This window comes from Pteropus alecto, unplaced genomic scaffold, assembly GCF_000325575.1.
Source record: "Pteropus alecto unplaced genomic scaffold, ASM32557v1 scaffold194, whole genome shotgun sequence".
NCBI lineage: Eukaryota > Metazoa > Chordata > Mammalia > Chiroptera > Pteropodidae > Pteropus > Pteropus alecto.
In genome coordinates, this window is record NW_006436281.1 from 1,233,148 (window position 1) to 1,260,647 (window position 27,500).

Below are 27,500 nucleotides of genomic sequence, written 5' to 3' on the forward strand. Positions count from 1 at the left end.
CTGCGCCCCACCCTGACCCTCGTGGCCTCTGCCCTGCAGGAGAAGTGTTTGACTACCTCGTGTCGCACGGCCGCATGAAGGAGAAGGAAGCTCGAGCCAAATTCCGACAGGTTGGGGTCCTGGCTGTGTGTGGGGGGGCGCTGGGCGGGGTGCCTGGGTCCCTGAGGACATGAGTCTGATTGCTGGGCGTGGTCTGAATTTTCCAATGACCTGACGGGGGCGTGGCTTATGTCTGGATGGGGGTGGAGGTAGAGAATTGGGTGTCCACGGGTGTGCAAATGCCCAGGTGTGCAGGTGCCCAGTAAGTAGGTGGATGAGAGAGGCAGGAAGATGTCCAGGTGTGCAGGTGTGCTGCCCAGGTGTGCAGGTGATACGTGGGTGCGAGGGTGTGCCGGTGTGTAGGAGCATGGCCAAGAGGACCTGGAGGCGCCGAGTGCCGAGGCATGTCAGTGTAGGAGTGTATATTAGAAGATGAAGGGGAAATAGGTACGTGGGTGCCCAGGTGTATACGTGAGTAGGTATGCGGGTGACAGTGCATGGCAGCCTGAGTGTATGGATGAGGGGGCCCTGGGTGGGTGTGTAAGTTTGTGTTTGTGGGCAAGAGGACATGCAGGTGCGTGGGTTTTCAGGTATGTGGGTAAAATGGCAGGTGGTGTCAGATGTGTAGCAGTGAGGATGTCCAGGTGTGTAAGAGGGCAGGACGGGGCCCAGGTAAGGTTATATGGGTTGGTGAACAAGAGAGCATATGGTTGTAAGGATGTCCAGGTGGATAAAGTGTGCGGATGTCTGGATTTGTGACAGCGAGGTGCCCAGGTATGTAAGCGGACATGCGGGTGTGAGGTGTCCAGGTGTGGGAAAAAGATGCGCAGGTGTGACGGTTTGATGAGTGAAGGGACTGGGTGGAGGTGTCAGTCCAGGACTGTCCGGCAGCCCGGAAGCAGCGTGCGGGGGGCTCAGCCCTGGTGTGGGGGGCGCTGCGGGTCTGTCTGCAGGTACGTGGCATTCTCAGGTATTTCCAGATGTGGAAGTTGGGAGGGGGCTGGTCCTTGAGTCTTGGTTCCAATGTCCCTGCCAGGAGGGCGGGTGCCCTGATGTTGGATGTCCTGATGTCCAGGTGTCCTGATGTCTGGGTGCAAGCGTGTGTCTGTGCAGGTCCCACAGCATTTCCTGCTAGGACTGAATCGGGGTGCAGGGCCCCAGGGTCTCGGCCTGTGGGAGCCTGGGGTCCAGGGCCTGGGTTGCGCATGGGCTCACAAGGTCTCCGAGGGAGGCTGAGGTGATTGGGGGCCACAAGTAATTGCCCTCCCCTCCCCCACAGATCGTCTCGGCTGTGCACTACTGTCACCAGAAAAACATTGTGCACAGGGACCTGAAGGTGAGTCTTCACCCCACTATGAGCCCCCAGCTCAGCCACGGGTCCCTCACTTGTCCCCAGCCCCACCTCTGGCCCCCCTGGGTTCCCCTGAACCCTCCACCACATCCCTCCCCTTTCTCCATATACTCCTCCCTCAGCGTCCGGGGCCCCTTGACATTTTCCCAAGCCTTTTGTGACAAAAGCAAGGCCGGCAGATGGGGGAGCGGGGCAGGGCAGGGTCAGGAGGAGTGAGCAGCGAGGACAGAAACAGAGTGTCCTGGAACGGCCTCGGACGGTTACATGTGCACGGGACAAGGACGCCGGGTGCGATGGAGTTCGTCCCTGTTGGGGCGTCCGGAGCCTTGGCGTCCTAGACTTTGTGACAGTCAGAGGTCTTGGAGGGTTGAGGTTTTAGAGCCCAGGGGCACCCTGCCTCCAGGGTCTGAGGCATCTTAGAACTTGAGATGGACCTTTGGGAGAGAAGCCGGGGGCCAGCACCCAGCGGGGAAGGGACTGTGTTGGCCTGGACCCTGCTGCCTGGTCGGGTCGAGCAGGGGCAGCCCCTCGAGTCCCCACATGTCCCAGGGTTCCCTCACGTCTCGACTTCTCATGTTAGACCTGAGACACAAACGTTTGCGGGGCTCAACCAAGGTGACTTCTCGACCACGCACTCTGTGCCATGCAGGCCCCGTGCTTTAAGGAAGTGCTTCTTACAGTATCTCAAGCGAAGAATCAGGGCTCGCCTTAGAGTTTTCAGTTCCCGGTCCGTTATGGACAGGTGCTTTCGTAAAGTACGGTAAAGCAAAATGAAAAAAGGATGTAAAAAATGGAAGCCCAATTTAAAACATTATTATTAGGTTCAAAAAAACGTAAAATTCCACTGTCAGATTGCTGCAGAAGTTTCTAAACACTCCCTCTCTCCCTACGGCCCTGATGTCCCCCTGGCCCTGACGTCCCCCTGTAGCCCCTTGAGGAAGCACCTCTGAGGTGCTTTGTAAGGCAGCGCCCACTGTGAGGATCAGCCTGGGGGGGAACACGCCCCCTGGTGGAGGGTCCCGGAAGTGGCCCAAAGGCATTTGGAGATCTGGTGGGTTAGTGCACCAGAGGGAGCAACCACCAGGGAGCAACCTAGACGTCAGGTTGGGGCTGGACTATGGCGCCTCAAACGCCACGAAGGGAAATGTCGCCACTTAGCTAGATTGAGATGCCGTTAGATTGAGGTTTAAGGATGATCTCTCTGAAGTGTGCGTCTGTGGGTTCCGTCCCTTTGTTGGGTCAGAGGTGGGGAAGGGTGGTACCAAGGTACACCAGGAGGTAGGGAGACGGTGAGGAAGCCAGAAATGCGGGTGGCCTGGGCCAGGAAAGGGCTGTGGGTGGCATGCGCCACCCCCAGGCAACATTTTGAAGGGTGAATGTGTGCGTCAAGTCGCAGTCAGAAGCTTGGGAGAGGAGGGATGCTGGGGGTTCCTCCCTCCTTCAGACCAGGCCTCTCGGGTTCCAGATCTGCCACGTTCTTGCCGTGGACACGAGATGGCCTCCCTGAGCCCCAGCTTCCCCACCTATGAAATGGTGATTCCGAGAACACGTGCCACCCAAAACAGACCAAACCTTGTAACCAAGTGAAGCATTTGGTGCTTCACGCATAACCGCACGACTTCCTATGAGGCAGGTGCTACGATTACTCTCCGCTTACATGTAGGGAAAATGCTCAGAACAACACTGAAGTAGATGTTACTATTACCTTCATTTTACAAATAGGGAAACTGAGGCACAGAGAAGTCTGGCCACCCACCCAAAGTCACGCAGCAAGTGAGTGGTGCAGCTGTGATTTGGAGCTGGGATTCTTCCAGAATCTGTACTCTTATAAACCAATAATAGTATGCAAAGCCCGATGCACAGTAGGTGCACAGTGAGTGTTGGATAAAATGATTGTTTTCATTTTTATGGGTGCTGAGCAGTCAGTCCTCATTTTTTTGTCTGCTGGGTAAGCTGAGACAGGACCCCCAGCTCAGCAGACCACATGGGTGATAAAAGCTAACTTACTGGGTGCAGAATATCGTTCTGGGCGTTTCATACAGATTAACTCACTCAATTCTCAAGCAGCCCTGGGAGATAGGGACCGATTATCCCTATTCTATAGATGAGGAAGCTGAGGCCCAGAGCGGTATTGTCACTTCCCAAGGTCACACAGGGAATAAGGAACCGGGCCATAGTCAGTCCCATGGACCATCCCCCGCCACACGTCCATCCTCTGCCCTCTCCTTCCCTTCCAGGCCGAGAACCTCTTGCTGGACGCCGAGGCCAACATTAAGATCGCTGACTTTGGCTTCAGCAACGAGTTCACGCTGGGCTCGAAGCTGGACACGTTCTGCGGGAGCCCCCCGTACGCCGCCCCCGAGCTGTTCCAGGGCAAGAAGTACGACGGGCCGGAGGTGGACATCTGGAGCCTGGGCGTCATCCTGTACACCCTCGTCAGCGGCTCCCTGCCCTTCGATGGGCACAACCTCAAGGTGCTGGATGGGGCTGGCAGGGGGCCTCCCTCCCCCTGGGGGATGAGGCCTCGAGAGTCCCATACATGTCCTCTGCAGAGGGGCGGGGCTGGCCTGAGGTCACGCGGCAAGATGGAGGTCAGGCAGGACCCAGGTCCCCACGGACCGTGCTGTTAGGGTTCAGGGCACGGGCTTCACAGCTGGCAGGCTGGGTGGGGTTCAGACCGCGGTTCCCTCAATACATGTCTACTGCCCACCGTCGATGGGTCGGGCTGTTCCAGATTTCGCAGATACTGCGTGAACAAGAGAGGCAGAAAGCCCCGTTTCCCCGCGTGATGCACCGTCAGCGATCCTTGAAAGCACGCTAAGTGGGAAAAGCCAATCACAAACGGCCACGCGTTGTCTGATTCCACTTCTACGACATGTCCAGGACGGGCAAACCCATAGAGACAGGAAGCAGACTAGTGGTTGCCTAAGTCCAGAGGAGGATGGGGAAGTTGGAGAGCAGGGTTTCTTTCGGTGGGGTGAAATGGTGTAAAATCGATTGTGGTGGTGATTGCCCAACTCGGAGAATATACTAAGAATCGTTGAATTGCGCACTGAAAACAAAGTTCCTGCCCTCACGGGCTGACATTCCAGCAGCAGAGCCAGGCAGAAAACCAAACAAATAAGCAAAATATATTATTTCAGATGCTGGCCAGTGCCATGGGGGAAAAAAAAAACATAAAAGGAGTGGAAAGTGTGGGGTGAATTGTATTGTAGGCTTTTTTTTCCCTTTGAACTTTTTATTCTGAAACATTGCCAGCCTACAGAAAAGTTGCAAGGCTAGAACAAAGAACATGAGGTACCGTTCAGGAGATTTGCCAATCGCTAGCATTTGGCCATTTCTGTCAGATCTGTCTACATATACTTGAGGTATTGTGGTCATCGTTACTGATGAAACATTTGAGAGTTAGCTGCAGACACAATGTCCCTCTGTCCCTAAGGGGACCATATAGCAGGTGTCTCCTGAGGGTAGTTTCCTGGCCAACGTCACTCTTAGGAAATCGAGGGTTGACGTGGGCCTAGCCTCTAACCCACGAATATCCTCGGCAGCTTTTTCCTCCTCCTCCAGGATCCACTCAGGTTCCCGCGTTGCACTCAGTGTTCAGAAGGTCAGGGAAGTCATTGCTGAGGACAGGCCATGAGAGCAGGGACTAAGCGAGGAGAGGAGCCAAGCGGCTGGCCCCTCAGAGCCTGAGTGTCCCCCTCTGTTCAGTGAGGACCGTGAGGTGCCAATCTTGTAGCAGCCATCCAAGGTGAGGCAGGAAAGTGCCCGCCGTCACAGAATAATCTCTCTGAGCTTCCAGCATGAAGCCGAGAGACCACGTCAAAGGTCCAGGCCAGCGTCTCACCTGCCTCAGGCGCCTGTCACCTCCTGCCATCCTGGTTTCTCCTTGCTGGCGAAGGAGACACATAGCTCAGGGCAGGTTCCGGCTCTGTCACTTCCTTGCCGAGTGACCTTGGGCATGTCCTTTTCTGAACCTCAGTTTCCCCTCCTGTAGGTAGAGACGTTAAGAGAATTCACTTAGAGCCAGATGGGGCGTGTAAAGCCCTTTATCGGGACTTGGCCTCTGGCCGGGGCGTCACACTCGGGGGCAACTCTGGCCCGATGGCTGCCTGTCACCATCGTATGACAGAGGTGGTGTGGCGCAGTGGTTACACAGCACGGGCTCCAAGGCCTGACCACCTGGGTTTGAACCCAGACCCTGCCAGTTGCTGGCTCTGCAGTCCCAGGGCAAGCGACTTCACCCCTCTAGGCCTCAGTTCCCTCGTCAGGAAAATGGGCACCATAACGGTTCTTCGCAGCATTGTCGCAAACACTGAGGTCACATCTGTCACATTAAGTGCTTAGAACGCTGCCGGCACGGGGTGAGTGCCCTGAAAGCGATACTCATTATTATGAAATATTGACGACCCTTCGGCTGTAATGACCTGCAGACTCAGCCTCCCCTCAAAGGGACCTCCCAGCCCAGTCCCCGGCAGAGGGCTTCACCCCTGGAGACCCCTCCCCTCGTTCACTCCCTCCTCCATTTCCTGTCTCCCTCGGTTCTTTATTCAGGACGGAAGCTCTCCCCGGTCCACCATGCCGTGGAGCGTGCAATTTATTGTCTCTTTCATGGCCTCGCAAGGCCCCTCATAAAAGGCTCTTAAAAATGAAACATAAATGAGTGCTCATCCTTTGAGACTGCCAGGGCCTCATAGCTCTTAGGAAAGACAGGCATGTCTAAGGGGACAGGGACCAGGAGTGGAGGGGGTGGGCAAGATCCTCTTCCAGCCTCCGCTTTTGGAACCCTAATATTTAAGCAGCACTTGCTCTGGGCCTGGCCCGCGAAGCGGGTGCCAGGATCCCTGTTTACAGATAAGGACACTGAGGTCCCAGGGGCTCACTCACCCGCCCACCTCCCCTCTTACCTGGCTCATAGAATTCACTTTCTCTGTTAAGATTTCCCCTGAATGGAAAGTTATATCGCTTTAAAAATAGCATATATTTTTTGGAAAGTTGCTGCATCTAGTACAGCATTCCCATTTTACAGATGAGGAGCCGAGGTTAGGAGAGAGCGATGGGGTTTTGCCCACTTTGTCAGGACGGGGACTCGGAGCTCCTGCCACTTCTGTCTGGGGATTGGGACAAAGATGAGTGTGTGTGTATGTGTAACAGGTAGGGAGGCAGGGTGGACCCCTCCCCCAGTAACCCCATCCCCCCAGGAGCTGCGGGAGCGAGTCCTCAGAGGGAAGTACCGCGTCCCTTTCTACATGTCAACAGACTGTGAGAGCATCCTGCGGAGATTTTTGGTGCTGAACCCAGCTAAACGCTGCACTCTCGAGGTAAGCGCCGGCTCCAAACCCCTCCCGTTGCAGCCTTCCTGCCCTGCACCTTTGCTCTCCTGTGCCCACCTGCCTAAGGTCCGGTCCGCTGCTGGAAGTTGGGAGCCAGGCAGCCCAGGAAAAGGCTCCTAGGCCCATCCTGACGCCACCAACCCAATAGCCTCGCCCACTCCTTGCCATGCTAGTAATTAGCTAATGAGCTCCTAGGATGATTACAGGGTGCTGGGGACCCAGAAGATGCGGGGGCAGGAGGGTAGCATCAGGAGGCTCCAGCAAGGGACTGGTGGATTGGGCGAGGAGGTGCTAGCTCCCAGGAAACCCTCGATTCTGGGGTGTTAGGCCGTGGAGGTGGGAGGCAGGACAGGTAGCCCTAGCTGGGGGCCTGCCTGGGAGGTAGGAAGCTGTGTTTTTTCTAGTTTCTTCTGATGTATGTCTTCCCCTTTCCCTGTCCTGTTCCAATTCTTGCAGCAAATCATGAAAGACAAATGGATCAACATCGGCTATGAGGGTGAGGAGTTAAAGCCATACACAGAGCCGGAGGAGGACTTTGGGGACACCAAGCGAATCGGTGAGGGTCAGGGAGCGTGAGTGCTCCAGCTCCACAGAGCCACGGGCCATGGAGCCAGGGGTTAGTGCATCAGAAAAGTTTACGAAGCAATTAAGGAGAGCAGAGGAGTCTGGCCTCCAGCCCCTGTGCTGCTACTTTCCAGCTGTGTGACCCTGGGCAAGTGGCTTCTCTCCTTTGCGCTTCTATATAAAATGGCATAATCATAAAACCTATCTTATAAGGGTTTTATGAATATTGAGTTAATCTGCATAAAGCACTTTATATGAGGCATGTAATTAGTGCTGACATGTGTTAGCTTTGACTATTAAGACACAAAAAGAAGTCACAGATCACTTCCAGAAGAGTTTGGGCACAAGTCATCAGTAATCTGCATGGTTGGGGAAAGCCCGCACCTTGACACATGCCTCACTCTCCCCTCCTTTGGTCCCGATCCTTCCAGCCTGGAACCTGTGAACACTTGACCCCCTAAAGCATTAGCCCTGGAAGAGCCCCTTAGGAACCCTCCAGTAACTCTCCATTCCACAGCTGAGGAAAATGAAGCCAGCATCAGAGCTGGCCACATTAATCCAGACTTTCATGGTTGCAAGCAACAGAAAACAAGCATTCTGGCTTAAACTGATGACGATAATAATAGGTTGGACCATATAAAATTCCATTTCTACAGCTCAAAAATTGTCAATACCAGCAATATAATATGGTTCAACCTAATAGTGAAAAGTTATTCATTTACATAACTAAAAAGGCCAGTGTATGTCAGTCTTCAGACATAGCTAGATCCAGGTGCTCAGAGATAGTTGTTCAGAATCTTCTAAGAGGTGTCTTCTCTCCCCGCCAAGAACAAGCTGGCAACAACACATCCTAGGGGCCCGGACACCCCATCAGGAAGGGAAGCCACTTATTGATGTTCTACCAAAAGCACTAGGCTGGTGGCCATTGGCTACCCCTGAACCTATCAGTTTGGTCTTGAGAATGGAATGCTGTGATTGGCCAGAACTGGGTCATATGCTCGGTCTGAACCAATCAGCGTGGCTTTGGGTATGGAGCCTTCTGATTGGCCAGACTGGGATCATGTGCCTGCCCTGAACCAATCACCATGGCCTTGGGGATGGAACACTCTGATTGGCCAGACCTGGGTCATATGCCTGCCCTTGGGGCTTAGAGCCGGAGGAAGTCAACCAGGTGACCGAAGCCGGCAAGGAATATTCTTCCAAGGAAAGTTAGGGTACTCCTGGCAGAACGGGGAATGGGTACTGGACAGGCCAAAGAGCAGCCCTTGCTAATGTGATGCAAAAACGAGTGGAAGGGAAGGGTCTTGGGACACTGAACCTTTCGGGGGATGGAACAATCTGATTGGCCGGACCTGGGTCATATGCCTGCCCTTGGGAGTCAACCAGGTGACCGAAGCCGGGAAGGAATATTCTTCCAAGGAAAATTAGTGTACTCCTGGCAGAATGGGGAATGGGTACTGGACAGAACAAGAGCAGCCCTTGCTAATGTGATGCAAAAACCAGTGGAAGGGAAGGGTCTTGGGACACTGAACCTTTCCATCCCCCTCTCCCAGAGGTAATGGTGGGTATGGGCTACACACGGGAAGAAATCAAAGAGGCCTTGACCAGCCAGAAGTACAACGAAGTGACTGCCACCTACCTCCTGCTGGGCAGGAAGACTGAGGTCAGAAGGCGCCAGCGGCATTTGGGTTACGCGATGCCCAGGGTGGAAGGACTTCTGGGGCAAAGGGAACATGGCGTTAAGGCTCCTTATCTGTCATCCTCCTGCAGGAGGGTGGGGACCGGGGTGCCCCAGCACTTGCCCTGGCACGGGTGCGGGCACCCAGTGACACCACCAATGGAACAAGCTCCAGCAAAGGCACCAGCCACAGCAAAGGGCAACGAAGTTCCTCCTCCACCTACCACCGCCAGCGCAGGCATAGTGACTTCTGTGAGTACGGCTACACACCGCACATGCCCTGCTGGCCCCAAAGCCTCAGCCCCATGTTAATCCGGGTTCTCTGGCTGACAGGCAACAGAAACCTGCTCAAGCCAATTCCAGCAAAGGGAGTAATTTCTTATAAAGACGCAGGGATATTGCGTGGAATTTGGAGACAGGAATACACCGCCAGGCTCAGGGAGGGATTAGAAACTGGAAAAGCAGCCAGACTCAAAGCAGACACTCTCTGTGTCTTGCTTCCTCCCAGCTTATCTGGTTTTTTCTTTTTCTCTTACTTATCTCACCTTATCTTTTTCCCAGTCTCTCAGCTCTTTACATCTCAGTTTTAGAGACCGGCCCAAACGGTAGCTGGAATTTCTGGTTCACTTGTGAGGGAGAGAACTCTGATTCAGGGTCAATTTGGGATTAATCCACTGAGATTGGGACACAGGAGGACACAGTGTACAAAGTGGCTGCTGAGAGCCTGCCCTCTGGCTTCTCTTCCACACTGAAATGAGGGAAGGCCCTTTCTTACTAATGGAAAAGGGCTGGACAGACACCTAATTGTATCCCACATTCTGTAACTGAAAAATATCTCGTCACCTGCAGAAAATAAATAGACTCCACCATCACCACCACAGAATAGGCATGGGAAATTTTAAGTGGTTTCTTACCTATACCCTCGTCAAATATTAATCCTCTCCACTATTTTTTAAGAACTTTATTGAGAAATAATGCACATATCATATAATTAACCCATTCAAAGTGTACAATTCAGTGGTGTTAATATATTTACAGAGTCGTGAATCCATTACCATGATCAATGTTAGAACATTTTTATTACCCTAAAAAGAAGCTCCACACCCTGTAGGCTCCAATTCCCCTCTGCTCCAGCCCCTCAACCCCTGGTAACTACTAATCTATTACCTGTATGTACAGATTTCCCTATCCCAAACATTTCATGTAAATGGAATTATACAATATGGGGCCTCTTGTGTCTGGCTTCCATCATTTAGGATAACATTTTCAAGGTCTATTCATATTGTAGCATGGATTAGTACTTTATTCCTTTTATTTGCTAAATAATACCCCATTGTACAAAAAGTCCACCTTTTGTTTATCCTTTCTTCAGCTGATGGACATTTGGGCTGTTTCTTCCTATTGGCTATTGTGAACAATGCTGCCGTAAACATTCATTACAGTTTTTGTGTAGACGTATGTTTTCATTTCTCGTGGGCACATACCGAGGAGCGGAATTGCTGGGTCATACAGTAACTCTATGTTTAACAGTCTGGGGAACGACTAAGGCGGTCTCCAACTCCCTGTTATTTTGCAGCCCTTTTTTTCTCAAAGGGTGAAGTTCTTTCCTCTGGGACAGTCACTGGTATAGGGAAAAGGGGAGTCAGGAAGCTCAGCATCAGCCCTAAGCAGGAATTGTGGGGTTCTGGATGGTCAAGCCATTCTCCTCCACTGGGTCTCCTTTTCCCCACCCATAAAATAGCAGCACTGGCCCGGAAAGTCCCCAAGAAGCTTGTGACTCCAACATCCTCTGGTAAGAACGTGGTACCCTTTAACAGCCCCCCATAGAGACCTGGATTCCAGGGATTCTCAGAGTGAAGAATTGTTGACAAATCCTGGTGTCCATCATTGCAGAATTTTTATGACGGTTCTGAGACTTTTGACCACTAAGTTTCATGAGGATTTAACACATGGAAATTCTGATCGTCTTAAGTTGTAGAATATGTTTAACCCTCTGGATCTAAAACCGCAAATTCCTAAGATGTTTTAAGGGACCAAATTTGTTTTGTTTTTGTTTTTGTTTTAAATTAAAAGTTACATGCTTCATCTACGGCCATGCTACCCTGAACAAACCTGATCCTGTCTGATCTCGGAAGCTAAGCAGGATCGGGCCTGGTTAGTACTTGGATGAGAGACCACCTAGGAAGACCAGGTGCTGTAGGCATAAAAAAAAATAATAAGGGATCGTAAGCTAACAAGATCTTTGCGATCTGTGAGGTCAACCAAGGGTTGCCTCCTCTAAAAATAAATAAATACAAATAAAAGTTACATGCTTCTAATTTGATAGTACGAAAAGGGTAGACAGTAAAAAAAGTTTCTATGTCACAAATCTCTCCCAGCCACTGCCCTCCCTTCCCTGCCCATTCTCCTTGGAGGCAGCCATTGTTACTGGTTTATACTAATTCTTTTAGAGAGGTTTCATTTATAAATATATAAAGAAGTCGATATGAAAAGAAGAAGAAAGACAGAAAAGAGACATAAATATATATAAATACTATGTAAACATTAATATACTATAAAAATAACATTCTCCTCTTTTAATACAAATGATAGCCTTTTAGAAATTCATATATAAGCAAGGAGATATAGATAAATGCATATAGACATGTACTTTTTTCTTTTTTATACAGATGATAGTACATTGTAGACCTCATGCCTTTTCTGCTTTGTGGTCTACTTGAAGAGCTCTCTATTGTTACATAAAGAACTTTCTCGTTCTTCTTTATGGCTGCACAGTATTCCATTGTATGGGAATATCTTGGCTTATTTAACTGTTCTCTTATTAAGGGACATTTAGGCTGTTCCCAGTCTTTGGACCTTAAAAAAAGAATGATGCAATGCGTAACCTCTATGTGCATTGTGTCATTTATGCATAGTTTCTGGATCAGTGTATGCGCGTGTGTCATTTGGCAGATATTGTCAGAATGGCCTACGCAGAGATTGTAGCCGATGCGAAGAATTCTTAAGTTCCAAGGAGCACACAGAGTAGGCTCTGTATTTTCCAGGCGACACCAGCCCTAAGTGTCCCCTCTTTCCTCCAGGTGGCCCATCCCCCGCACCCCTGCACCCCAAACGCAGCCCAACCAGCACGGGGGAAGCGGAGCTGAAGGAGGAGCGTCTGCCCGGCCGGAAGGCGAGCTGCAGCGCTGCGGGCAGTGGGAGCCGCGGGCTTCCCCCCTCCAGCCCCATGGTCAGCAGTGCCCACAACCCCAACAAGGCGGAGATCCCAGAGCGGCGGAAGGACAGCACGAGCACCCCTGTGAGTGGCCGGGGCGGGGGACAGGGCGGAGCCGCGGCCACACGTGGCCCAGCCTGCAGAGACCACCGGGTTCGCATCTTGCAGACCCTGCCATTTCCCATCCTGTTCCCCGGACCACCACACAGGACTCCTTGTTACATCCGTTTGTTCATTCACTCAGCAGACAGTTATGGACGGTTCTCTCTTTGCCTGAGCTTGTGCTTGATGCTCGTGTGAAAATTAGTATTTCGTGTCAGACAGGAGCAGTATACGTGCTTTGGGCAGGAAGGATTTAATGCAGAGATTTTAGTGTGGTGCTTACAAAATTATAGAAGGGGCTAGAAGAGCAGGCAATAGACTGGACCTATAGGAATGACACCTCGCCACAGCAGGCCTGACCCACCAAGGGAGCTGCCACCTTTGAGGCCACCTGTAACACTGCGGAATTCAAGAACACGTGGTCATGGCTGCAGTGTAAGACTCAGAACTTCCTTCTCCACCAGAAGAGCCTTTTGGCAGCCAGAGGTCTAGGGAACAAGCCCCGCGGCCCCGCTGGAGCTAAGACCCTCATCTTACAACCTTTCCCGTGTGAGCAGAGGTTCAAGGGGCAGGACGGTGACTTCTACCCCATTTCCGCCTTCCAGATCTTCATGAGTGCAAAGATTGGTTACTGTCCAGAACCAGAGTTGCAGAGGAGTCTGGGGAATGTCGTGTTTGGCTTTTTTTTTTTTCTTTTGCTGCTTTTGCAGCTTTCGAGAATGGTATGGTGCGGGCTGAGAAAACCAAAATATCCTTAACGTTGGGAGACAAGGCGGAGGCAGATTATAGGGAAGTGGTCAGGACTCTGAAGCCAGCTAGACCAGAGTTCGAATTACATCATGAGCTGTGTGACCTGGAGCAAGTGACTTCGCCTCTCTGAGCTTCAGTATTCCACCCAGTGAAATGAGCTCATCGAAGAACTTGGGTTGTCATGGGGATAAAGTACTTCACATAGCGTCTGTAAGGCTCAGTAAGCACTCAGAGTTATTGTTATTTTTAAAGTTAACCTATACTTTGAGAAACTAGAAAAGGAACGGAAATTAGCCCCCCAAAAAGTAAAAGGAAGGAAATAATAAAGAGAAGAAAAGTCAATAAAAGAGAAAACAGATATGCACTGGAGAAAATCAACAAAGCCAAAAGCGAGTTCTCGAAAAGATTATTAAAAGTGGACCCCTAGCTAGATTAAGCAAAAAGATAGCGAACGTGAATTACCAATATCAGAATGAAAATGAGAACTATGTTTTAACATAAGATAGTAAGAAGGTTATAGGAACTACTCTAAGCCAATACATTTGACAACTTAAAGTGGACAAATGCCTCTAGAAACACAGTGAACCAAAACCGACACAAGAAGAAATAGAAAACTTAAACAGTCGTATGTTCTTGTTAAAGAAATTGAATCCATAATTTAAGCCTTTCCCGTAAAGAAAATTCCAGACCCAGATGGCTCTAAACTGGTGGAATTATTCCAGACGTCGAAAGAAGAAATAACACCAATCTTAGACAAACTTCCTGGGGTTAGAAAAAGAGGGATCACTCCCAATACATTTTATGAGGTAACATAATCCTGATGTGCTATTTCCTGTCCTCAGCACCCAGTCCAATGTGGGGCAGGGACGTATCTGTGAACAGAGGTTGACAATACAGCGATCAAGGCTGCGTTGGGCAGGCCACAGGAGGCACCTGACTCAGCCTGGAGCTGGGAGTGGGGGTAGATTATGAAGTGACACCTGAAAGGTACATTAAGAGTGAGTCAGGGGGAAGGTAGGAGGAATATCCAGGTAGCAGATGAGACGCCTGTGGAAAGGCAGAGAAGAGAGACACAGTGTGACATGAATATGTTTTTAAAAGTTGGATGGTCCTTACCAAGAGGAATAGAGTGGGGGGAGAGGTAGACAAGGCTGCCCTCTGGAACCTTCCCTGACCCCTCTCCTCTCAGCTCCAATGGCCTCCCATGCCTCTTAGCCTAGTTTGCTGGGGTGACACATTATGACCTCACGTCTTTGGGTCGGTCCTTTAGCCCAGAGTAAAGTGTCAGTTTAAACACAGGCCTCTGCTTCATTCATAACGAAGGAGGCCAGAGAGGGTCAATACGGGGAGTTAAGGGGTGTCCCTTCACCCCCTCACCCCCTCCCGGCCGTGTCTCCCACAGAACAACCTCCCTCCCAGCATGATGACCCGCAGAAACACCTACGTTTGCACAGAACGCCCGGGAGCTGAGCGCCCATCCCTGTTGCCAAATGGCAAAGAAAACAGGTATGGAGTAGGCGGCAGTGGGGGGCGGGGGAGGGCGGCAGGGGGACTGGGGAGCGGGTATGTCCGCCTTTCCCTTGGCAGACTCTATCCATGTCCTCCCCCTCCCAAACCCACCCTAAAAATCCTCCCCCCTTAATTAATTAATAAGTCATCAGCCCAGAGAAGCGTCTGCCCTGTTCTCTGCCTACGAGCCTTGGGATTCTGAGTTTCTTTTATTTTTATTTTTTGAATGATCCATTTTTAGAACTTAGAAGCCCCAGAATGTCACAGCTTCCACATCCTCTGGTTGGCTGGTTTTCAAACTTATTTGCCTGAGTCTGTTCAGTCTCTTGCAGCAGGCAAGGGAGGGGAACTGGTGCAGACTAGCTGGAGCATAAAAAAGGAATGAACTTGTTCACATCAGAGTTCAAGCCCAGGAGTGGAGCGGGCTTCGGGGTGACACTCCCACCCGCCGGGACCACAGAGGTGTGAAAATGATAGCAGCTAACATTCATCAAGTCGTAACCATGTGTCGGGCTTCTGTACCTTAGCTGGCTGAATGTCCCTAACAACTCTGTGAGGTAGATCCTGGTATCTCCAGTTTACAACTGAGGAAATGAGGCACAGAGAGGTTAAGTCACTTGTCCAAGGACACACAGCTGGTAAGGCGAGGAGCAAAGATTCTAGACTGACTCTAGAGTCTGTATTTGTAACCACCGTAATGCATAGGCCTTCCAGTTCTAGTCAAGAGATGGCACATAGTTAGATTATATATTCAGGTGCTGAAACAAAGCTTCCCCAAGGTACAGTGCCTTAAATGAGGTAGAGGTTTAGTTTTCAGTGACATAACCATCCAGAGATAGGTAGGTGGGGTCCTCCAAGGACCCAGGTTGATTCTTCCAATCTCAACATGAGGCTCCAGCTCTGGGTCTGAGGCCACTGCTCCAGTTGCCACCGTTTCTCAAAAGAGCAAGAAGGGTGGAAAGAACGTGGAGTGCAAGCAGCATTCTTTTTAGAGACGTGACCCGGAAATGGTACCAAGCACTCCTGCTTATATCCCATTGGCCGGAGCATGGTCATATGACCACCCCTAGCTGCAAGAGAGGCTGGGAAATGTAGTCTGTCTGCGTGGCCATGTGCAATGTTCATACTATTAAAGGTTTGGTTACTGTGGAAGAACAAAGAGGGTGGATTCTCGGAGACAAGTAATGGCATCTACCACAGTCAGGGTTCCCTCTTTGAGATATCCAGGCTGGTCCTGGGGTCCCTGAAAGGCTAGAGATCGGAAGTCTGGCCCCTGCTGTCGGGACCAGGAGGGTCAGAGGGGCTGGAGAAGTGTCCTGGGATAGTGATGCCACCACTGCACACACAGCATCTTGAGAGCATTAGGAAGGGGGTCACATCCTCTTTATTTTCATAATGGTGAAAAATTGTCCTAATGAATATAGGTACCCTTGAGGTACACATCAATTCCTTTCCCAAGTTTGGATAATGAAAGTTCAGATACCAAAGTATTTGCAAAGTCAATTTGGTTCCTGAGGTTTGGATGGCAAATAGCAAAGGATTCATCCAGAGCTCTCTGAATCTATTCAGTGGCTGAGTTTGGAGGAAGGAGAGTTTGGCATAGGGGACAGTTTGGAGGGGTAGAGTTTGAAGAAGGGACAGTATGAGGGAGAAGTGGCTTCGGAGCTAAGGGAGAACTGGGTCCTATGATACGAGGGTTGCTTGAACATCTGTACGTGGCAGCCCCGGCTCTGAGCTCTAGGTTGGGTGAAGTTTCTGATCTCAAGACAGGACAGTGAAGAATCAGAGGGACTGGGGACTTGGACTGCCTTGGAGCCCCGGCCTGACCTGTCCTTCTCTGCCCACAGCTCGGGTACCCCACGGGTGCCCCCCGCCTCCCCCTCCAGTCACAGCCTGGCTCCGCCATCTGGGGAACGGAGCCGCCTGGCACGGGGTTCCACCATCCGAAGCACCTTCCACGGCGGCCAGGTCCGGGACCGGCGGGCAGGGGGTGGGGGAGGCGGGGGCGGCCAGAACGGCCCCCCCGCCTCTCCCACGCTGGCCCACGAGGCCGCACCCCTGCCCACTGGGCGGCCCCGCCCCACCACCAACCTCTTCACCAAGCTGACCTCCAAACTGACCCGAAGGTGAGCCCCGCAGGACATGGGGGGGCGGGGGGCGGGGGTGCCTATGGGGCCTAACCTGTCTTCTACTCTGCTCTGCCTCCTTTGCCCCGACGTCATCTCTTCCTCCTCCTCTTCCTCCTCCTCCTCCATCACCCTTCGCCGGCCTCCTCACTGCAGGGTTACCCTCGATCCCTCTAAACGGCAGAACTCTAACCGCTGTGTTTCGGGCGCCTCTCTGCCCCAGGGATCCAAGATCAGTAAGTCCTGTCCCCCGCTCCGCTCTTGCTGGCTCCGCCTTCCCGTCTGCATGTCTCAGCGGCTGTGCGGGCAGCGGGGAAGAGGGCTCTGTGAGTGGGGGAGCGGTCCTTACCTGGGCTCATTAACTCACTGAATAAACAATAGTCTGGCCTCTGCAGACGGACTCTTGGGGTCCAAACCCCAGCTCTGTCGAATGACCTTGAGCAAGTCACTCGACCAATCTCTCCGGGCCCCACCGTCCGCTTCTGCAATGTGATAACAGTACCTTACTGTTAGGGTCTGTGTACACTGACTTAGGGGACATAGGGACTGAGCTTATAATGTTGCCTTGGAAAATGCCTTACGAGTGTTTGCCATTAGTATTCACTGAGCACCTCTTGTGTGCCTAGGACCGTCCTGGGCCCCGGACTAGAGTGAACAAACTGTGCTGAGTCTAAGCCCTGCCCTGGCAGAGCCGACATTCTACTAGAGGGCTCAGTAAATAAAATAGACCGCCAGGTACTAAGGAGGAAAGCAGAGCAGGGAAGAGGGGTCAGGGGCATGGGGAAGGGAGGTGCAGCCTTAAATGGGGGCAGGCCTCGCTCAGGAGGCGTCATCTGCGCAAAGCCTGGAAGAGGGGATGCGGCCGTGTGTGTGTGTCACCCCCTCCGTACGTAGGTGTGCGTCTGCCCACCCCGCCCTCTCTCTCGTCTTCCAGTCTTCAGTATCTTTCTATCTCCTGTACTAACCATTTCAGAGTGGGCTCCCCTCCTGGGCATGGATAAGAAGATCACGTCCTGACCCCAGGCCCTCCCCGACCCAGCGCCAGCCAGTGGGGAGGGAGCAGGGCCAGGGCAGGGGCTGCCCAGAGTCCTGGATGCAGTGGGTTTGGGGGAGGGGACTCCCTATATCCAGGTTAGACACTCTGTCCCCGTCCCTTCCCCTAGGGTCGCAGACGAACCTGAGAGAATCGGGGGACCTGAGGTCACAAGGTGAGTTCGTGTGCGCACTCCCGACTGCCACACCAGCCTCATCCTCCAAGGCCGGCTCCCCAAGAGGCCCCCGTGACCCTCCCTTCTCTTCCAGCCCCTCTTCCTCTCCCTTCCTCATTTCCTCCCCATCCCTGAGCCTCTCCCATCCATAACCAGCTCCTCCCCCTGTCGACATCACACTTCCTTTTCCTTCTCATCCAGTGGGGCAGAGTGGCGGTCAGCGGGTGGCAAACATTATCTGTACGGCCCCCGGTGGCAAATCATTTAGCCTCTGAGGGCCAGACAGTCTGTGCCACGCCTGTTCCCTGCCGCTGCAGCACAAAAGCAGGCGTACGCAATGCACACGAATGCATGTGGCCGCGTTCCAGCAAAACTTTATTTACAAAATCGGGCAGGGCTTGTACGTTGACAAGCCCTGCTTTAGTTTGACACGGCACCAGTTTAGAGACCCCAGTGTGAATAAAGAGCCGCCCCCCGCAGTTCCAACAAAGTCTCAGACCTGACTCTCATTGGCTGGGGCAGGGTCACATGTCCACCCCTAAACCAGTGCCCGTGGCCAGGGAAACGGAATTCTCTCATTGGCCAAGACTGAGTCACGTGCTCGTCCTTGAGGGTGGAGGCAGCCCCACCCAAAACCAGAAAGACTAGGTCCGCAGTGCTTCTCAGAAGGGACACTGGGTGCTTCAGGCAGGGCGTTGCTTTGTTGTGCAGGGCCCAGAACATGTCGTCCCTGATCTCCCCACCCAACCTAATAAATGCCCATGGTGCTCCCATCCCAAGACTGTGACAATCAAAAAGTCCCCGGAAATTTCCAAATCCCCCTTGGAGGGCAGTGCTGCTTCTAGGAGAGAAGGGCTGACCCTCCGAGGGAAAAGCGATCGATCTCATTAGAAGGAGGAGTATTCGTTTGGGAACGAGCTCAGCTGCGAAAGGAAAGCGACCCCAGATGCAGACAGGACGATTCCTGTCACGCAGACCGTGTGGCCAGGCTGGCAGGGCCGCTCTGTCCCCATGTCACTCAGGTAGCCAAGTTCTTGCATCGTTGCCGTCACGTTCACAGTGGAGGCGGCTCGTGCTCACAGGACGTGGGGCCCGGGAGGCCGGGGCAGACAGTGTCCTTTGAAGGAGGTGATAGGTGTGGAGCTGCACCTGTCATTCTCCCTCGTATCCTGGGGTTTGGAGACGAGGCCATTCCTGGCTGCAGGGTGCCCTGGGAAATCCAGGCTCTAGCCAGGCAGCTGTGAGTCCATTGAAACTGTTACTGGGGTAAGAGGGGGCGACAGGTTTCGAGGGGCCAGGAGCCCGCTCTAGGAGCCTGTCCGGGAGCGGGAGCGGTGGGTTACCTTCCCCTCCTCTCCCACCTGTGACTTTGCTGTCGTCCCACCCCAGTTGCCATCTACCTTGGGATCAAACGGAAACCGCCCCCCGGCTGCTCCGATTCCCCTGGAGTGTGAAGCTGACCAGCTCGCGCCCGCCCGAAGCCCTGATGGCGGCTCTGCGCCAGGCCACCGCGGCCGCCCGCTGCCGCTGCCGCCAGCCGCAGCCGTTCCTGCTGGCCTGCCTGCACGGGGGTGCGGGCGGGCCCGAGCCCCTGTCCCACTTCGAAGTGGAGGTCTGCCAGCTGCCCCGGCCAGGCCTGCGGGGAGTCCTCTTCCGCCGAGTGGCAGGCACCGCCCTGGCCTTCCGCACCCTCGTCACCCGCATCTCCAATGACCTCGAGCTCTGAGCCACCGTGGCCCTGGGTCCCCTCCTCTTCCTCTTCCTTGTCCTCTTCACTTCTCCCGGAGGGAAGGGGGTCAGGGAGGGGATTCTCCCTTTGTCACCCCCTCAGTTTTCCCGAATTTGATTTGGGGGCAGAGACTGTCCCCTCTGCTGTTCTCCGGGGACACTCGACATGAGAGAAGAGCGAGGGGGCTTAGCAGAGGGAGCTGGCACCTTCCTGGAGCCTCCCGCCGACCCTGCCCCCCTCGCCATGCCATGGGGCATCTGAGGAGACTTTGGGGGCAGGGCAGGGGCAGAAAGAGAAACTGAGGACACTTCCATTCCTCCCAACAGTTCAAGAATTAGGCCGTGGGCAGGGGCAGGAAGAGTTGCTGAGCCTAAAGACTGGAGGATTTGGGGGGCTGGGAGTGGGGGTCAGAGAGGCAGAGTCCTTCCCCTCCCCGACCCCTCGTGCTCGAACCCCCCACTTCCTGCCCCAGGCTGGCGCGGGGCACTTTGTACAAATCCTTGTAAATACCCCATACCTTCCCCTCTGCAGAGATCTCTCGAGGAGCTGCCGCTGTCACCTCCGGTTTTTAAGTTATTACACCCCTACCCTCCTGTCAGCCCCCTCACCTGCAGCCTATTGCCCAATAAACTTAGGAGAGTCCCCCTGCCCCACACTGACCCTGGGGTTTTGCTTCCCTGCCCTCATCTGCAAGTGAGATGAAGAGGAGGGGCCAGTGGTTTCTCAGTGTCCTCATCTGCAGGATGGGAGCAGAGGGGGTGTGAGGGTCGAGGGTGAGCGTGGAAGAGGGCAGGATGGAACTCGGCCTCATCCACGAGGCCCCCATTCCTATATGGGACCCCCGTTCATCCACTCGTGCCCACCCACACGTTATACTGGACTCTAAGCCACTTCTTACTCCAGTAGTACGTTTATTCAATAAACAGTCATCGACCGGCGCCTGCTCCGTGCCAGGTCCGGTGCTGGACATGGAGACACAGGAGCCCCCGTTTGTGGGGGACGTGGGGTCCGACACAAACACTAGAGAAACCATTGCCTTGAGGAGCCTGGAAGAGAAAGGTTGGGGAGGCACTCCAGAGGAATCGGTGCCTGAGCTGGACTTTGAAGGATGAGTGGGAGTTGACCAGGTATTGGGTCTGCGGTGGGCGAAAGCCTGGAAGTGGGGGTGCATGGTACATCTGCGGAGAACTGTGGGTAATTTCATCGTGGCTGCTGTGTCGAGGGTGGGTGGAGAATTAGCAAGAGAAATGCTGTATTAGGACTAATAATCCATCTACACTTAAGCAAAAAGCTTTTTGTTCGCTTACGTTATTTAACGATCCAGGGGTGCCTGGCTGCAGGCACAGCCGGATGCCGGCAGCAGGCTTGCTCACCTCTGCTGTGTTTTTTCAGTGTGAGTTTCATGCTAGTAGTTTAATCCGGTGGGTACTCCCTGATGGCAGAGATGACCCCGGATGTTCCTCATTGCCAGCTTCCTGCAGAAGTCCCTAGACAGGTTCTCACTGGTCCAGAAAAGTCAGGCAGTCATCCCCGAACCAAGTGGCCAGGCCTGTGCCCACATCTGGACTTAGAGGGGGTTCCTCAAAGGGAAGTCAGGGTGTTGTGAGCAGGAGAAGGGGATGGAAGCACAACAGACTGAAACAATTCAGGGGTGTCCAGTACCCCGGAAGGCCAGGGCTCAGTCATCCAGGACTTTGTGGGCCAAAGTAAGAAAGCTGGGCTTTCATCCGAGGCCACCGGCGTGCCATGGAGGGTTATGTGCAGGGAAGAGGCTTAAGTGTGCCTCAGTTGCCCATTTGGGGCACTGTAGGGTCAACGTTTGTCTTCCTGGGGCTGATAGGAAAGCCCTACAAACTTCAGGGTCTGGGCAGACACATTCCTGTCTCACGAGTGAGGCCAGAAAAGGGGACTGCCTAAGGGTTTTTATAGTTGAGAGGGCAGAAAAATGGCGTCGAGGGAACCAGTCCTTTGCTAGAGACAGTGGTGACCGAGACAGTCCCAGCGCTGGCCCCAGGGCTCAAGGTCCTCAATGATGAATAGGAAAGCCCTGCAAACTTCAGGGTCTGGGCAGACACATTCCTGTCTCACAAGTGAGGCCAGAAAAGGGGACTGCCTAAGGGTTTTTATAGTTGAGAGGGCAGAAAAATGGCGTCGAGGGAACCAGCCCTTTGCTAGGGACAGTGGTGACCGAGACAGCCCCAGCGCTGGCCCCAGGGCTCAAGGTCCTCAATGATGATCCAGAGGGGGCAGGGCTGGTATGGGGGAGGCCAACGGAGGTGCTGATCAGCCGGGGAGGGTTTCCTGAAGGAGCGGCTCGCTAGACACGACGGGATGGGGGTGGGAAGGTACATGTGTTCTAGGTCGAAGGAATAGTGTACAAATGAACGGCTGGCAAGCAAGAGAGAGTACAGGTCCTTTAGCAAATGGCGTACGAGTCAGGGTGAGTCTAGAGTCACTGTGAGAGAGGAAGCTGGAGATTCTGGCAGGGTCCTGGGTGTTGTGGAGAGAGGCCTGGGCCTCCTTCCAAGGGCACCGGGGAGCCATAGTGAGGCTGTGAGCAAGGGAGGGGTAGGGGCGGGATTGCATTGTGAAGGGAGGGAAGGAGACAGATAGGAAGAATAGAGAGGAAGTTGGGTGGGACAGAGGGGGCGAGAGAAGGGTTGGATTTAAGGTTTATGAGGCAAAATGGGCAGGACGGGCATAGTAGCTGACGGACGCTTGGGGCTGCAGATTTGGCTGGCTCAGCCATCTGGGCTGCAGTGTTTGTGGTTTGTGTGGCCTCTGGGCAGTGGGGTGAGGGTCAGAGCTGGGATTAGTGACCGGGATCTTCAGTTGGGGATAATATTGTGAAGGACATTCTGGCATCCGATAGGCCTTGCATGTCCTGGCCTTTGGGGCCTCTCCTAACCTTCCTCTTTCAGTAATCTGTGGGAATTCTGGGGGAATCCTGGGACTCAGTTTCCCCTTCCTGCTCCTTCATGGGACTAAGCTCTCCAAATGGCCAATCTCTAAAGACTTAATGGGGGTGCTCTGACGCATGCCCCAGTTTGGTGGGGGGGACACAGCTTGGGCAGAGACGTTAAGATGGGAACTGCAGGGTGGTGTAAGGAGCGAAAGAATATATATAAGAATCGTGAGGAAAGAGCTGGAAAGATGAGCCTTCAGCAAAGGGTATGCGTTTCCGTTTGAACTTGAAGAGTTGCAAATAACAGTGTGTCTTAGGAGATGTGGGAGCTATGGCAGCTTCTCCAGCAAAGTCAGGGAAGTTGAACAGACTGGTAGCAACTACAGACAGATGAAGTCAGACCACACAGAAGGACGCCAATAAAAAGCATAATGAGGTACATGTGATGAGACGCGTGGGTGGGCTCCGACTGGAGGCTGGTGGGCCGAATTCAGGTCTCACACATTTTGTTTGGCCTGCGTCTCTCCCTCACGGGGACCGCTCTTTGAGATCTGAGCACGTGTGATCAGGAGTCGAGGTTGGGAAGGGCCCAAGTTTGGCTATGTGACACTGGGCCACACCTCTCTGGGTTTCATATTTCCCATAGAGCCTTGTAATTTTTGAATTACACTCTGTACTCTAACTTTGCCTCATTTTAGAGATGGGATAAAACGTGCCTAGTATGTGCCAAGAGGGCGAACCCCTTCGAGGTCACACAGCGGCCAATTACGAAAGTCCCTCCTCCTCCCCCTCCCTCCATAGCCATCGCACACAAAGCTAAGGCCACCATTGCTTTTATTAGTTGCTTTGAGTGGAGAAAAAGCATGAGCTCCAGATGTGTAAAGGCCTCGCCCGTTCGCCAGAGCTCCTGCTGGTGGGCGCAGCTCTGGGAAAAGGAGAGGAGGTTGTGACGGAGGTTTCTCGTTGGCCAGAACCCAGAGGATGGAGCCCGCTGGTTGGAACTCTGGTAGGAACTGGAACGCCCAGAAGGGTGAAGAGAGCCCCCAGTTGAGCGAACCATTACGAGCGGGCCTCCAGGGGGAAGGGGCGGGGCAAGGGGAAGGGGCGTGCCTCCGGCGGGCTGAGTCCTCCCTTTGGCTGGGGCTCCAGCAGTCGGCGGCGGGCGGGCTGGGCGCCTATTTCTGGGCAGGGATCATGTCGTCGATGGACTGTCCCTTTTCCAGCTTCTTCTCCATCTCCACCATGAGCTTCACACCGTCCACCACCAGCTGCACCTGTTCTACCTCCGACGAACCCAGCCGATCGGCGTTGGACACGTCGAACACTGAGCCCACGGCAGCGGTGTCCACGCCACCTGAGGGAGCAGGAGGCAGGGGCGTGAAGAGGACGCAGAGGTGCAGGAGCGGGGCCCGAAACGCGGTCCCCGTGCCAACTGCGACAGCTGCATGTATCGAGTGCCTACTATGTAACAGGTTATGTGCATGCAGAGCCTCCCAAAAGGCTGTCTATTCACGGGCCCGCGTCTCCGCCATCCAACAAGAAAAGATAGCACGGTGGGTAAGAGACTGAACTCTAGAGCCGGACTGCCTGGGGTCCAATTCTGACCATCCTCCCCTTTCCAGGTGGGAAACTGAGGCCCATAGGGGGCCGGGGACATACACATATCGTATAACCACGATGATATATCGACTCCCATGAGATAAGGCGTGCTGATGCCCATTTGCAGAGGAAGAAAGCGGCTCACAGAGGGGGCCACCTCTTGACGCATCCCCAGAACTCGTGGGGGATGCCCCACCTCCCGCTGCCCCGCCACATAGGGCCCGCCCCCGACGTCGCGGTGCGGGAGATGGAGCCGCACCTGTGCCCCGCTTCTGCAGACGCAGACGGCCGAGGATCTCCTCGAATTTGGGATGCTTGCTCAGGTGCGCTAGTTTCACGTGCACGCCCCCACGCAGCCCGGTGCCCAAGTTGGATGGGCAGGTGAGCACGTAGCCCAGGTGCTCGTTCCACATGAAGGGGTGGCCGGCTTTCTTGAAGATCTCCTCAATCTGAGGTAGGGGGAGAGGACCAGGAGTCAGCGCCAGCAGGCGCCTCCAAATACACGCGCAACGCAGACCGTGTTCGGAGGGAGGATGAGGGTGAGGGTGCGGCTGGAAACCCAGAGGGATGAGATTGTGAGGGGCGGGGCCCGACGACCCCGGGCACTGGATTCTGAGCGGGCTGGGCTTGGGGACGCTTTGGAGGCGGGTTCTTAGGGGCGGGGCTTTGAACATAGGGGTGGAGCCTCGGAAAGCGTTTGGGCGCGTCTGCGGGGCGGGGCTGGTGTAGAGGGAGGAGCCGGATTCCGAGGGGCGGGGCCTCGGGAAGAGGGTGGGGCGTTCAGGGTGGATTCGGACGGCAGCCTCCCGGGGCCCGCGCTCACCTTCTGCAGCCCCACGCAGAAGCGGCGGAAAACCTCCTTCATGTTGCCCCCCTTCTCCATGGAGATGACTCGGAGGTGGTCCTCCTCGTTCACCCACACCAGGAAGCTCTTGTTGTCATTGTGCCTGGGGTGGGGCGCAGCAAGAGGCCAAGGAATCAGCTCCGCCCTCTCTCAAACACATAACCCCCGCTAGGGGGCAGCGGGCTAAGGGGCATGAGGTAGCGGCATCCACTTCATCAGAATCGCAGAAGTTTACACCTGTACGCCCTTATCACAGATTCAGTGAAATCTCGAATCCTGGAATCAAGGACTTTTAGGATCTTAAGTCTTTCAACAGCATTAAATTATAGGCTCTTAGAATCTTAGAATCAGAAGTTTGGAATCAGAATTGATAAATCTTGGAAATCCTACATCTGGTCTCAGGACCAGTCTTTCAAATATCACATGGACATCTCAGAAAAAGAGTCTTAGAACATAAAAATATTTAAAATCTTGAAATCTTAGAATCATCCCATTTGTAAATCTTAGCACCTACACTCTCCAAATCATTTGAAACCTAGGTTCTTGTAACTTTTTAAAGTATTTGACTATCAGAATCAGCAATTCAAAGATTCACAGAAAGCCTAATCATCAACAATACGTATTAATAAAGATCATATTAATAGCTAAGATGTACTGAGCACTTATTATGTAGCATGCGCTCTTTTAAATACTTTACATAACTTAACTCATTAACTCTCACAAGAACCCCAACAGCTACGGATTATTGTAATCTCCATTTTCTAAATGAGGAAACCAGGGCAGAGAAACATTAAATAATGTGCCCTAGGTCACACAGCTCTCAAGCGGCAGCCTTGGGATTTGAACCCAGAGAGTCTCGGTCAAGTCTAAGTTCCTAACTGCCATTTCTCTGGTCCAAGTTTCCCAAAATGTGACACACAGACCACAGGGTAGGCAGGGGAGGAGGGCGAGATCATTTCCTGTGGTTCTTGGAAACATAATTACTTTTGTGGTCTTGACTTTGGTGGAGGAATAAGAAGGGTCGTGGGGGGACTGGAGAAGGCTGGGGAGAGGAGGTCTCACCAGATGCCACGGGCGTCGGGCCAGTCTCGGGCCATGCCGGAGGCCAGCAGCAGTGGGGACACAGGCTTGTCAAACAAGAAATGGTCATCGATGAGCTGCTGCTGCTCCTTCTCTGTCATGCTCTTCAGGGGGTAGTATTTCCCCTTGAACTCACCCGTCAGGCTGTTGAGGGCTGAGGGGCCACATGAATGAGTGGTCAGCAGCCTGCACCCCCTGAAGCCAGGTGTGGAGGCCTCAGGGATCCCACACTGCTGCCCTAAGGGGCCTGGGCTTTGGCCCCATGGATATCCTAAAGGTGCCTGAGTACTGTGTCTAAATGCAATGACCCCCCAAAACATGGTCCACCCCTGACAGCCCAGGGCCTAGGAACAGCCACACCATCTGCTCGAGCCAGAAAATAAGACTTTCCCCTTCCCTTGACCCTCACACCTGATCCACCTGTAAGCTGACAAGACAGCCAGTCTCAGGAATTTGGAGAGCCATCATTATAATATAGTATATATAGCATGTGTATGTATTCATATGTATAATAAATATATATTATGTTTATAATAAGTATATTTGTATATATGTATAATACATATACTGATATACATTTCACACATTATTTGTATCATATACTATATAATGTGTTATATATCATATACTATATACTATATTATGAAAAGTAAATTATGTAAGCTTACAAGTTACATTATATTTAAAACACAGGTAATAAATACTCAAAACTACCACTTACTAATGATTTTTCTACATTTCCTATTATTGATGTTCTTGAAGTTATGCTCATCTGTCGTTTCCGCGTGGCAGAAATGCTATGGGGTGATGTGCTCCCCTGTGCCTGTTCCCATCTCTGTACGCTGTCATGTCGCTAGCTTAAAATAAGCCGTGATGGGAGAATTTACACCACGGAAATTGGCCATTGCTGAAAGTCAGGGCTACATTTTTTTTTTTACTAGCTTAAAATAAGCCATGATGGGAGAATTTACACCACAGAAATTGGCCATTGCTGCAAGTCAGGGCTACATTTTTTTTTTTTAAAAAAAAAGTTGTTAAACATCTATCAGAACAACACGAGTCCCGATGGCTCTACCTCCGAAACACACTTTCTCCCATCCCGTTGCTATCCCTCATCCCTTACCTGGACCACTGCGGTGGCCTGCTCACGGTCACTCTGCTCCTACCTTTGCCCATAGTCTGCTCCCCACTCAACAGCCAGAAGGCTCCGTGTAAGTCGGAACCTGTTCTTCCTCTGCTCGCCACGCCCTCTGGACAGCCCACAAGGCTCTGCCTGACCTGACCTCATCCCTCGACCTCATCGCGCCCCTCGGCTCCAGCCACAATGATTTCCTTGCTGTTCCTACCCACCTCAGGGCCTTTGCACTTGCTGTTCCACCTGCTACAATTCTTCCCAAGGTGGGCTCCTTCTTGTCAATCAGGTCTCAACTCCTTCCTAAGGTAGCACCCCCCGCCCTGTCGTTTTCTGC

At 52.9% G+C, this 27,500-nt stretch overlaps 2 protein-coding genes and 1 pseudogene across 2 annotated transcripts in view; 2 read left to right on the forward strand and 1 right to left on the reverse strand.

Annotated features, from left to right (window-relative positions):
- MARK4 (microtubule affinity regulating kinase 4) overlaps positions 1 to 20,893 on the forward strand; it is a 24,453-nt gene extending 3,560 nt beyond the window's left edge. The window contains exons 6-17 of the mRNA XM_025046709.1: positions 40 to 110; positions 1,319 to 1,375; positions 3,628 to 3,864; positions 6,592 to 6,711; positions 7,180 to 7,279; positions 8,841 to 8,950; positions 9,058 to 9,217; positions 12,046 to 12,263; positions 14,434 to 14,537; positions 16,388 to 16,666; positions 17,830 to 17,874; positions 19,264 to 20,893. Coding sequence (XP_024902477.1) covers positions 40 to 110; positions 1,319 to 1,375; positions 3,628 to 3,864; positions 6,592 to 6,711; positions 7,180 to 7,279; positions 8,841 to 8,950; positions 9,058 to 9,217; positions 12,046 to 12,263; positions 14,434 to 14,537; positions 16,388 to 16,666; positions 17,830 to 17,874; positions 19,264 to 19,600 — 1,838 coding nt within the window. The 3' untranslated portion in view covers positions 19,601 to 20,893. The remainder of the gene's footprint in view (positions 1 to 39; positions 111 to 1,318; positions 1,376 to 3,627; positions 3,865 to 6,591; positions 6,712 to 7,179; positions 7,280 to 8,840; positions 8,951 to 9,057; positions 9,218 to 12,045; positions 12,264 to 14,433; positions 14,538 to 16,387; positions 16,667 to 17,829; positions 17,875 to 19,263) is intronic.
- Positions 11,050 to 11,168, forward strand: LOC112479705 (annotated as a pseudogene).
- A 2,790-nt stretch (positions 20,894 to 23,683) lies between the features above and the next one.
- CKM (creatine kinase, M-type) overlaps positions 23,684 to 27,500 on the reverse strand; it is a 6,230-nt gene continuing 2,413 nt past the window's right edge. Inside the window, exons 4-7 of the mRNA XM_006911793.1 lie at positions 26,014 to 26,185; positions 24,931 to 25,054; positions 24,367 to 24,556; positions 23,684 to 23,862 (exon numbers count right to left, since the gene is read on the reverse strand). Coding sequence (XP_006911855.1) covers positions 23,684 to 23,862; positions 24,367 to 24,556; positions 24,931 to 25,054; positions 26,014 to 26,185 — 665 coding nt within the window. The remainder of the gene's footprint in view (positions 23,863 to 24,366; positions 24,557 to 24,930; positions 25,055 to 26,013; positions 26,186 to 27,500) is intronic.